The 12,211-nt window shown below is 40.0% G+C and overlaps 1 protein-coding gene across 4 annotated transcripts in view; it reads left to right on the top strand.

Moving 5' to 3' along the window:
- Positions 1-2,074: 2,074 nt before the first annotated feature.
- The window catches only part of BLTP3B (bridge-like lipid transfer protein family member 3B), a 93,729-nt gene continuing 83,592 nt past the window's right edge, over positions 2,075-12,211 (top strand). For 2 of the 4 annotated variants that reach the window (XM_005206614.5, XM_059886450.1), the window contains exon 1: positions 2,075-2,358. In XM_005206614.5, the coding sequence (XP_005206671.1) occupies positions 2,315-2,358 (44 nt within the window). In that variant the 5' untranslated portion in view covers positions 2,075-2,314. Of the gene's footprint in view, positions 2,359-11,314; positions 11,462-12,211 lie in introns of all 4 variants that reach the window. The other 2 variants (XM_005206615.5, NM_001192527.2) reach the window with 2 other exon arrangements.

The following is a 12,211-nucleotide window of genomic DNA, read 5'->3' as shown; positions in this document are numbered from 1 at the left end:
GTTTTTAACTTTTTGAAAATTAAGTAGCAATGAACAAAAACGTAAATATAAACCATAGAATTTATGGTGGGCTTATGATAGGTGTTCTCTCAGTTAAAGGAGATTCAAGTTGAAATTACTGCCATGTGTTTTCTAAAGAAAAAGATATTGTAACTGCATTTATGAACCTGAAGTATTCTTTAATAGTTCTTACTTTGAAAAGGAATTCTCATGTTGTTCCAGCATATTAGATTACTTGCCATTTAGAAGTCATGGACTTTGACACTTCTGTCCTTTTTCATAATTATGTTCCACCTACTTGAAACATCCTAGTGAGTTAGTAATGATAGCCAACATTCTGTTGTGTCTGGCACTCTCTAAGTATTTAACCTGCATTAGCTTAGTTAATCCTCACAACAACCTCATGAAGGTAAATAATACCACAGGGCTGGAGAAGTTCAATACTTTCCCTACCATTACAAAGCTAAAAATCCACAGAGTGAAGTTTCAAATACAAGGCTGACTTTGGAGCCCATTCATTTAATGTTAGGGCTTCCCTGATAGCTCAGTCAGTAAAGAATCTGCCTGCAATGCAGGAGATCCTGGTTTGATTCCTGGGTTGGGAAGATCCACTGGAGAAGGGAAAGGCTACCCACTCCAGTATTCTTGGGCTTCCCTTGTGGCTCAGCTGATAGAATGAAGTTTCAAATCCAAGTCTGACTTTGGAGCCAGTTCATTTAACATTAAGCTGACATTCTCACCCTTGAAATACCATCTCCACTAAAATCCCATCTCTGACTAAACAAGATAGAATCACTCCATCCTTTGTGTTTTCATGAACTTTTTCTTCTGTTTCCAATATGGCAAGGATAATAATAGCATTAAGAGCTTGACATATGCTAGGTACTTTGTTGAACACTGTATATGCATTTAATCCTCACAAAATTGTGAGATACTTTTATCTCCAATAGATGAGGTACTGAGGCTGAGATTGAAATAAGGTGCTCAAGTTTACACTCTGCCTACAAAGTGGCCAAGTCAGCCTTTGAACAAGAGTCTAATTACAGAGCTCAAGGTCTTAGCATAGGAATTTATCTTTCATCTGAGGCTGTTAATTAACTTCTTGATGACAGGAAAAGTTTGTTTTCGTTCAGGCTACCTAGTTACTTGAATAGTCCCTTATTTTTAGTGCATTATAAATGAGTAAATTGAGTAAAGTCAATCCACAAATATCTGCTTTCCCTTGCTTTAAAAGGGTCAGGACTATATGTAAACTATCCCCTTGCCATTCCCATACACTCCCACAGACTTTTCTGATACATCCCTCAGAGGTAGTGTAATTTCCCCCCCCTTTTCAGATGTCACTGGATGGTCATTTTCATCTCTTAAAGTGTTGGTTTGGGGCTGGGTCGAGTGAAGGTAATAGTTCTCCCTGATTTCAACTATTTCCTTCCTTTTCATAGAAATTTTAAAGTGAAATTTTACACCTTTATTTCTCTAGATACAGCAACCTAGTGAGTTGGGTAAGGCTGATATTAACCTATTGTATAGATAATTAAACTGAGGCTAAAAGTAAGAAATTATTTTCTCCAGGTTAATATAACTAGAAAATACTAGAGCCAAAACTGGAATTTAGCCTTCTAACGTCCTGGTCCTGGACTCTATTAACACATCGTAACAACTTTCACTTTCCTTAGAATTTCTAGAGGAAACATCAAATTATAGCATTTGGCCAGGGTAACACAGAATATCTAAGTAAAGAAGAATATCAAGAAAACTGAGTAAGTAAAGAAAGCAAAGCAATCAGCACTTTGTGGAGTCAATTCTGACAGGCAAATGAAAAAGAAAAGTGAGATATGGACGAAGCACTCAGTGAAGGACACTAGAGACTGAGGATGGAGGTCTAAAACCCAGAAGGCTCTGGGGTTGGGAGTCAAACCATTCAAGAGAGTCAGGAACAGGTAGGACCCCGGACCCGAGACCCTGCAAGAGAAGCGGGACGTCAAACCTCCCGAGCCCGCGTTGCCCCGCCCCGCCTCGCGCCGCCCCGCCCCGCCTCGCGCCCGCGGCTCCCCGGCCCTCCCCCAGGTCTCTTAGGTGATGTTGCAGCCAAGATGGCGCCGGCGGCGGCCGCGGCTGCCTGAGCGCAATGCTTCGGGTCCTTGGCGGCAGCGGTGGCGGCTGTGGCCTCGGCCGGGGCCTCGGGTCTGTCCCGGGCGTCAGTGCTCAGGAGCCTCTCCTCCGGCCGGGTGAATCCGGACAAAGAGGAGACGGCCTCGAGGAGAGGACGCAGTGAAGAACGGAGAGAGAGCGCGGCGCCTCCCGCCTCGGCACCATGGCTGGGCTCATCAAGAAACAGATCCTGAAGCACCTTTCCAGGTTAGAGCTTCGAGCGTGGGCACAAGCCCGCCTCCGCCCTAGCAGGGTACCAGAGGCAACCCGCGGCTTCAGGGGCGGCGGGGACTGGCAGCCTAGCCGGAGGCGACCCTTGGACTCCCTGCTCCAGAGGGGCAGAGGTCGCGGCCCCTGATCTCCCTTGGCCCCTGCACTCAGGGCTGGCCTCGCGAGTCAGCGCCTGCATGGGGTCGTCCCCGGTCCGGGTCGCCCACAGACAGGTTCGCCCCTGGACGGCGCCCCTAGATGGATTTTCTCCCCGGATCGGCTCGCGGAGGAGCGTGTTGGGTGGCAGGGAGAGACTGATGGCTGGGATCATCCCCGACGCGGCGTCTGGGGGGCGTCGGGAGGACCCTCTCCGGCGGTCCTGCGCGGAGACTGGAGATGGTCTGGCGCCGCCCAGGTGCTCAGTGTCTGCTCTCCTCCATTCGGAGATGAGCGGTTCCGTTAACCCAGGGCGTCTAGCGCAGTGTGGACTCTTAGGGCTGAGCCTTGTCTTCTCACTGAAATGTTAACCTTGTTATTGTTCTGAATTCACCCTGCCTCGCCGTTCCCAGTCTGTGCATTAGAGGGTGTGCCTGTTTGCACAGTTAGGATTTGTTTTAGGTAAATAATCAGAGTTACCAACTTTGGCAAGTTTTTTTCTGGAGTCGTTTTAGCCCCACATCATTCGTACAGAGTTTATTACTATTTTTTTAAATCTAAGATCCATAAATTCAGGGAGTCAACATCTGTGGTAACAAACCCAAGACTTGTCAGCCTTTCCATTTCATAACGCGGTTTTAGTCAGAATCATGACTCAGTAAAGCTGGCAGTTTGTTACTGCCCCTGACTTTTCCATATTTGTCTCAAAACACAGGCTAAATGTAGGATCTTGTTTCCAAGTTGTTAACAGCGAATTCAGAATGCGTGATTATGACCCTTTCCTCTGTTATTTGTAAGTTAAAGATTACTTTTAACTGATTTTAGGAAAACACTTGGGTGTGATGATATACTTTCCTAGTAAAGAGAGCTCTTGGTTGTCCAAATTGTTGTATACCACAGGTAGTATGCTGGAGAGCAAAATTATTATTTCTGTGATTCAGCAAATATTTTCCTCACTTATAACATTGAATAAGATAAAGGTATTTTTTTAAAGTAACCAAGTATAGAAACACTGATGATTATACATTTCTTAATGGTATCACTAATTGGAAATTTTCTTTTGAAATTGTCCATATGATCCAATAATGAATTACTTCATTTTGGAAGATGTTATCATTATTTTGTATGATTAAGTAAGATCTGACTTGTCAGATGTCCTCCAGCCTTTCTCATACTCAGTTCACAAGAAAATTTGCACCTACAGAAAATGATTTGAATTTCTATTTTCTCACTCTCCCGAGGATGACAGTATTTACATAGCTAGTTCCATTTTAGATGCACAGGAGAAAAGTTTGTTCAGTCATTAAGAACCTTAGGACATTAGAGTTTAATTATCTTATAGAACTCCCGTTGATGAGGACTCTTACGAATCAGTTGTTAAAGGTAATGGTTTACTTCACAAAACAGACATATTCAGAATTGAACCTTGAGAATTACTCTTTTTTTTTTTTTTTATAATAGAGTATAGATTTACCATGTGTTAGTTTCAGGTATCGGAGAAGGCAATGGCACCCCACTCCAGTACTCTTGCCTGGAAAATCCCATGGATGGAGGAGCCTGGTAGGCTTCAGTCCATGGGGTCACTAAGAGTCGGACACGACTGAGCAGCTTCACTTTCACTTTTCACTTTCATGCATTGGAGAAGGAAATGGCAACCCACTCCAGTGTTCTTGCCTGGAGAATCCCAGGGACGGGGGAGCCTGGTGGGCTGCCGTCTATGGGGTCGCACAGAGTCGGACATGACTGAAGTGACTTAGCAGCAGCAGCAGCAGCAGTTTCAGGTATACAACATAGTGAGTCAGTTAGGCATATAGAGGATTACTTTTTTAATCTGTATGATTTCTAATAACTGCACTGTTAACTAATGATTTTTTTGAAATGTGTTTTTGAAGCACTTAAGTTTTCAGTTAATTCATGTTTCAAAACTTCCTTAAGTCAAGTGACTGAAGAGTATCTAATTCATCCTCTTGGTTAAGATATTAACCTTACTGCTGTTATTAACCTTACTGTTATTAACCTTACTGTTGCTGTCATCTCCTAAGAACAATACAGTTATTTATAAATATAAAGGATGACAATAGAAGAAACAAGGTGGGTGTTGTGATAATTTACTGTTACTCAGGTAGTGATGAACTTCTGAAATTATCTAGGTCAAACCTAATTTTATAGATTATTCAGTAATAAAGATGTCACTATACTGATCTAACCATCTGGAACACATTTTGATTGGAAATACTCAGAACATATTATCTTCTGATAATAGACATTTCTTATGACTAGTGAATCGAACTCATGATAGTTTGTTAATGGAGGGCTTACCTGACCACTCTTTTCTCTGTAGCACTCATTCTCATCTGTAATAAGATGTACTTGTTTATTTGCAGTTCATTTGTCTTCTGTACTGAGTGTAAACTCCAAGAGAGCAGGTTTTTTTTTTTTTTGAGTCTAGAATAATGTAGGTACTCAATGACTATTTTTTGAATGAATGCATGAATGGCAACAATGAATTGACTGTGCTTCATACTGCTTTTTTTTTTTTTTTTAAGCCACCAATATTATCACAGATATTGGGCATGGCCAATTTTCCTGTGGTTTTAGGAAATAATGGACAACTGAATAATTGAATAAATATGGTACCTTTGGTATCCTGGAAAGAAAGGACTATGAAAATGACACTTTATCTAAGAGATAAAGAAGACAATGTAGGAACAAACAGGAGAAAAAGAGTGCTTACTCCGAGCTTGGAGGTTGAAGTGTGGTGAAATTGTAAGATTAAAAGCAGTGTTATTCAGATACAAGGGCTTAAGAAAGCTGAGAACCGAAGAATTGATGCTTTTGAACTATGGTGTTGGAGAAGACTCTTGAGAGTCCCTTGGACAGCAAGGAGATTAAACCAGTCAATCCTAAATGTAATCAGTCCTGAATATTCATTGGAAGGACTGATACTGAAGTTGAAGCTGTAATTTGGCACCTGATGCAAAGAACTGACTCCTTGGAAAAGACCCTGATGCTGGGAAAGATTGAAGGCAGGAGGAGAAGGGGACAACAGAGGATGAGATGGTTGGATGACATCACCGACTCGATGGACGTGAGTTTAAGCAAGATCTGGGAGTTGGTGAAAGAACAGGAAGCCTGGTGTGCTACAGTCCTTGGGGTTGCAAAGAGTCGTACACACTGCAGTCCATGGGGTTGCAAAGAGTCGGACACGACTGAGCGACTGAACTGAACTGAACTGATAAGAGAATTATTCTTTAGAGATTAACAAATGCTTAAAGCAAATGATGAACTATTTGAGAAGTGTAAATCTGTATACTTATTCCCTATCTAGTTGTTTAGTTTGTATTCCAAGCATCTCTTTAATTGTTAATAAAAAGTTTGTATACTTGAAACAGATCTGAAACTGAAGAGGACAAGTGAGTGAGTGAGTGTGTGTGTGTTTGTGTGCACACATGTGCAGATTAGTTACAGAGTAGTTACACTTTAATAGAAGTGAAACAGGAAAAGCCTTTGAAGGGGATTTTACCCTGATCTTTCATACTATAACTGTCACAGAATATGTTTTGCAGAGTTCTCTAGGAGAGTATTTTTTCACAAGGAAATGGAAAGCTCTAAAGAAAAGTTAGAACAAGTGTAAGAAAGAAAATAAAAGCAGGAGCTTACCTTTCAGCTCAAGTCCTCATTACCTGTTACTGTGGTATGTGTACATATGTGCTCCAGCAAAGGTGAAGGGCAGGGAGTAAAAGCTTGAAGATGGGGTACATTTAAGCCAGGACATAAAAGAGATGGGGAAGATTCAGATACAAATGCTCCCCCTTTGGCTCAAGGCATATTATGCTGGAGGTACAAGTGGGTGTTGCAAAGATATACACTACACCTAAATACAGTCTTTGTATGGTTTTAAGCAGTGGTTATGAAACAGGGGTGTTTGACCCCTCAGAGGATATTTGGCAATGTCTGGAGACAGTTTTGATTGTCATGACTCGGCAGAGTTGGGTCTGGGGTTGTAACTAGCAGGTAGAGGCCAAGAATGCTGCTAAACATCCTATAGTGGACAGCATGCTCTCTCACAAAAAGAATTATTTGACCTACATGTCAATAATTTTGAGGTTGAGAAACTGATTTAAAGTATACACATGTGTATCAGATTATTGGACTAGGATACTGGGCTAATTAAGATTATATTGTCTGTCATAAATATACTACCATGTGTTAAATAGGCAGCTAGTGGGAACATACTGTATAGCACAGGGAGCTTCGCTTGGTCCTCAGGTAATGACGAAGAGGGGAGGGGTGGGAGGAAGTTTCAAGAGGGAGGGGATATGTGTATACATGTAACTGATTCCAGGTAGTGCTAGTGGTAAAGAACCCACCTGCCAGTGCAGGAGAGGTTGCAACCTACTCCAGTATTCTTGCTTGGAGGATCCCATGGACAGCTGAGCCAGGAGGGCTGCAGACCATGGGGTCACAAAGAGTCAGGCACGACTGAAGCACGTTAGCACCCACACATAGCTGATTCACTTCATTGGTCAACAGAAACTAACACAACATTGTAGAGCAATTATACTCCAATTAAAAAAACTGTAAAAAAAAAAAAAGATTATATTGTCTGCAAACAACAAAAACCTGCTCTGTTTCACTTAGGCTAAAAGAGGAAATGTAATAGAAAGCTGTTAGTGTGGGTCACAGAATCTGGAACAGCCAGTGCCTAGGGCCTAGTTGGAAGAGTACTTGAACTTCAGCACTATTGACATTTGAACCAGACGATTGTTTTTGTGAAAGGCTGCTCTGCGCATTGTAGGATGTTGAGCCGCACCTCTGGTTTCCACCCACTAGATGCCGGTAGCACTCCTGCAGCCTTGACAATGAGAGCAGGTCCCCAGATGTTGCCAGATGTCCCCTGGAAGGTACAACGACTCTCAGTTGAGAACCACTACTTTAGGGTGCTGTCTGATCTTTCACAACTCCCAGTCTGGTCTTTCCTGTTGAAGTTTCGGATTTCTGGGAGAGAGAATCTGTTTGATCCAGTTCTGTTTATCCACGGGTCAATTAGCAATGGCAAGGGGTTGTATAGCAAAGATGTGGTCATGTGGGGAACTGTTTAGAGTCAGGCTTGTTGCTCTATTTGGTGTCTTTAGTAGGCACCTAACAAAATTAGGTTTTGGAGGGCCTCATTTGCCGTGTTAGGGAAATTGAAATTGAATTTCATCCCAGGAGGTGACTGCTAATAAAGAATTCCTGATTAAAGAGGGACATGATCACTAAAGAAAGGTACATGGTTATGAGTTTGATTTGCAATACAAGGTTCAGGAACATTTCTCTGGGGTGGAAACATATAGAGTCTATAGAGGTGCTCAGATTAGATTAAGTAGAAAAATAATGTAGAAAGATATCAGTATTCCACAGAATTTATGAGAAGGTTAGAGAAACAGACTTGGGAAAGGCCTGGATACTGGCCAGCTCCAAGGATTGAGGTAAAAGAAACTTCTTGACAGTTTCAACAAGACATACTCCCTAAACAAAGCGGAAGAAATAAGTAGAAAGGGAGAGTGGCCTGAGAAGATTAACTATTTGGAATATTTATTAAGGAGATTAGGAAAGGTTGAGTGTTTGCAGGATCTTGTGACTGACTGGCAAAATGAAGGGAGATTAGAGTACCTCATAGTATATTTACTGAGTGCTTCTCTGTACCAGGTACTAGTCCATAATGTTGGGGCAAACTCCTTGCCCTTAGTGGAGCTTACATTTTAATCAGAGAAGGCTGAGAGTAATTAGATTAATTAACTTTCACATTTAAATTAAATGTGAAGTACACTGCTATTGAAAAAACTAAGAGAAAGGGAGTAGGAAGTGCACGGAGGTGGGGGGACAAACTTTGCAATTTTAAATCCAGTTATGGAGAAGGCTTAATTGAGAAGGTGTTATTTGAGGAGAGAGCTGAAATTGGGAGTGCGAACTAATGCAAAGATCCAGAAGAGGAAGCTTGTCATTTTTTTGGCAAATACATTAATGCCTCCAATATAGGTGAAATGGAATGAGGACTGAGGTGAGTAGAGGAAGGTAAGATCAAAGAGAAATCAAGGGCCAGATCTTGTGGGACCTTGTAGTGACTTTGGCTTTTACCCTGAGTGAGACTGGAAGCCACTTGAAGGCTTTGAACCATTGATCACTCTGCAGCCAAGTGGGAAATAAATAATTGGAGGGCGGGGGAAGAATCAGGGGCCTAGTGAAAAATGTTAACTAGCCAGATGAGAAAAAATACTGGCATGGAGCTAGGTGGATGCCGTGAAGTTGTTGAGATACATAGTCAGGTTTTGGATGTATTTTGAAGGCAGAGCCACAGGTTTTGCCAATAGATAAAATATGGATTGAGAAGGAGAACAGTCATGGATGACTTTGACATAAACAACTGAGAAGATGGAGTTGCTATTAATTAAGTTGGAGAAGATATGCAGAAGGAGCAGGTTTATGGAAAAAGATCTGGAGTTTGGCTCTGGATACCTTAATTTGGTTGTCTATTAAGTATATAAATGGAGATCCCTTTATTTGTAAGCTAATTTAGACTGTGCCTCTTATAGTTTGGCAACAGTGATGTCAGTGTTTTTTGTGTGTGGTCATCCTTTGGCTTAGCCAATAGATAATTACAGAAAAGTAAATTGTGAGTTGAATTTTAGGGGGTGGATTTTTCTTTTCTTCTATTAAGTACACTTCATAGAAGCATCTAAAATTGAGCAAGGTGCCTGTTTCTTTCACATTAATTTACAACTACAACCAGATATTGATTCTTGGAAAAGTTACTTTCAGGAGATTGATTTGAGAACTTCAGGTGAAAAGGAGATTGAATGCGTGGTTTATTGGATATTGTAATACTGTTATTCTAGAATCAGAAGGTATTTGTTCCGGTCACCTAGAAGGAAGTTATTAAAACAGTGCAGTTTTAGACTTTGCTAAGATTTAACAGGTAGTGTTGAGTAGTTAAGTCACTGATCCAGCACCTTCATAATTTGATTATTCTATGCTGCCTGTTCAGGCTGTAGTTTGCACCTAACAGTTCGCTTTTCTTTGAGTTTTCAGCATTTCCTGTATTACTCCTTTATGGTATTTTATCATCTTGTTGCAATATCCCTTAGGAGATTCGTTTATTACTTGGGAATCATTTGACCTTACCGTCCTTTGAAACTCGGAAAACACAGTCTTTTGACTCAGCAGTTCTTTAAAGTTGGAAAGGACAATTTCTCCATTCATTTCTTTTTACTTGCATAATTTTTTTTGCAGTATTACAGTTTGCCTTAATACTGCAGTTTCCAGTCTAAATGTTTCCTCAGTAAGTTGATCTCTTAGCAGTTTAGGTTTTAAAGTTTGCATACTATGTTACTTAAGATGAGTAATTTAATATTTCTATTAAATATTGATATTTACAAGTTGATATTAATTAGCTCAGATGTAAGTTACAAGCTTTATGGGGCTTCCCTTGTGGCTCAGCTGGTAAAGAATCTGCCTGCAATGCGGGAGACCTGGGTTTGATCCCTGGGTTGGGAAGATCCCCTGGAGAAGGGAAAGGCTGACCACTCCGGTATTCTGGCCTGGAGAATTTCATGGACTGTATAGTCCATGGGGTTGCAAAGAGTCAGACGTGACTGAGCAACTTTCACTTCACTTCGCAAGGTTTATGACACCATTTCCATGAGTGAAATATGAGCAGGTATCATATCAAGACAAAATTATTAAAACAAAATTAAGAGCTGAGCAAATATGATCCAGGATGTATTTTTTTTTAGGCATTATACTTGTTATTGGTCTGTCTCATAATTCATTGACTTATTTTGAGACTTCTCCCAGCCAAAAAGCATGTTGTATAAAAATTTTGAACCTCTATATTAGTCTATCCTTTAAGACACTTTTAGCTGTATGTACTCTTTTTTCTACCCAAAAGTACCATTAAGAGAGGAATCTGTGACTTCTTTTCTGCCACTGTTATTATAACATTGTGGTGTTTTCCTCTACTGTTTTTTATTTATTTTAGAACAAAAGCTTCTTGTTTATTAGTTCCATACACTGTCATCTCTTTAAGGGCAGAATAACCCTGATAGGCTTTGAATTCTGAGGGCAGTGACTGTGCTTGTGTGGTTCTCCATTGTATCTTTAGCATCTGCCACAGTACTGTGGTACAGGGTAGTTGTTCAGAAACATTTTTAGCTGACTGGAGAAATAGATTTATACTATTGTAAATTTATACATCGGCCGTCATGGAACACATAGGTCATAAATCCATGTATTTATAAAGCTGGATACATTTTTAGCGATATTACAATCTTGATGTTTGTGGGTTATTTTTCATAGGTGACTTTACTCTTTAGTATTCTTTATGAAATGAAATGAGGATTATAGTTTTAACTGGGCCTTCGGGCAGTTAAAATTTTGACAGTTTGTAGGTTGCTTGTCTTTTAGAGTGCTTATCCTATTTGGTTTCATTTAATATTATTTAGTTCAGTCTTTGTGTAATGTTTGTATAGCATAGCTATCTCGTTTTTGTTAAATATTATTTTTAATATAAAATTAAAAACATACTGATTTAATAGAGTAGTAGTGCTACCAGTGGTAGAGAGAATGAAGAAAATCCTAAATGATTAATTTATCTTAGATTTTAATCAGCATTTGCCTATAGTTAATCCAGTGTGAAATACAACTGTATTTTCTTTAAAGTGACTCACAGCTGAATATTTTTATCATATCATTCCTTTCCTCTTCCTTCCCTTAAACTTGCTCCCTTCTGTGTCCCCTGTGTACCCATTCCCTGCAGCGATCCCTGCTGGCTGTGGTGGAGATTGGTGTGCTGTGAATTTCATAATCACCCAAATGAGTCCCAGAGGAGTCTAAGAAACCCTGGCAACTGACTACTTGCTTTCACCAGGAGTAGGGACCTTTTGTCTGAATTTCCTGCCCTCAGGTAATTCTTCTATTCCCCATTTTTTTTTTCTTCTCTCTCTGTAAATGCAAGCACTTCCTGTGCCCACATAAAGATACTTTGAGAATATTTTCTAATTCTTCTTGTTTTAGTCAGACACCAATTTCATGTGTTTTTTTTTTTTTTAAACTATGTAGCTATAGGCCCATGCAATTCTCTTAGAATGTCTTCTAATATATAAGATTTGGCAATGCACTTAAAGTTATAACCAGGTCTTTCTGATGTTGCATGAGTGAGTTTTATAACTTATTGTCAGCTACTTGGAAATAGTAGTTAACATTATCTGCTCTTTAATGGGTTAGGCATTATAGTCTAATGTAATTAATGAGGTATGAAGGCTTTTTTCGTAAAGAGAATGTTTTGACCAATTCACTGAAGAACTTAAAAGTTTTGTGTATTTAATGTTGGTTATAATTTTTATCAAAGATGTTGGAATGACTCTCATGAACAGCTGTGAAAATAGGATTCATTTTGAAGAATGTAAGGGCTCCCACTCCAATCTTTTCTTCTCTCTCCCACTGCCCTTTAAAAATCAGGGAAAATAGTTACGCTATAAAATCAGATTCATGGAAATAGCACTAAATATTTCAGTCTAGACTCAATGAAAAACCTAGAAACTTATATTTGAATGCTTCTCATGCTTGGTAAATTTATACACTTAAATACTTTGGAACTCTAAAAGTCTAAGAAATCCATAATTGAAGACTAGTCATGAGCAGAATTGAGCCACTA

This window comes from Bos taurus, chromosome 5 (genome assembly GCF_002263795.3).
Source record: "Bos taurus isolate L1 Dominette 01449 registration number 42190680 breed Hereford chromosome 5, ARS-UCD2.0, whole genome shotgun sequence".
In the NCBI taxonomy this organism is placed as follows: Eukaryota; Metazoa; Chordata; class Mammalia; order Artiodactyla; family Bovidae; genus Bos; species Bos taurus.
This window is presented reverse-complemented; position numbering and strand designations above follow the sequence as displayed.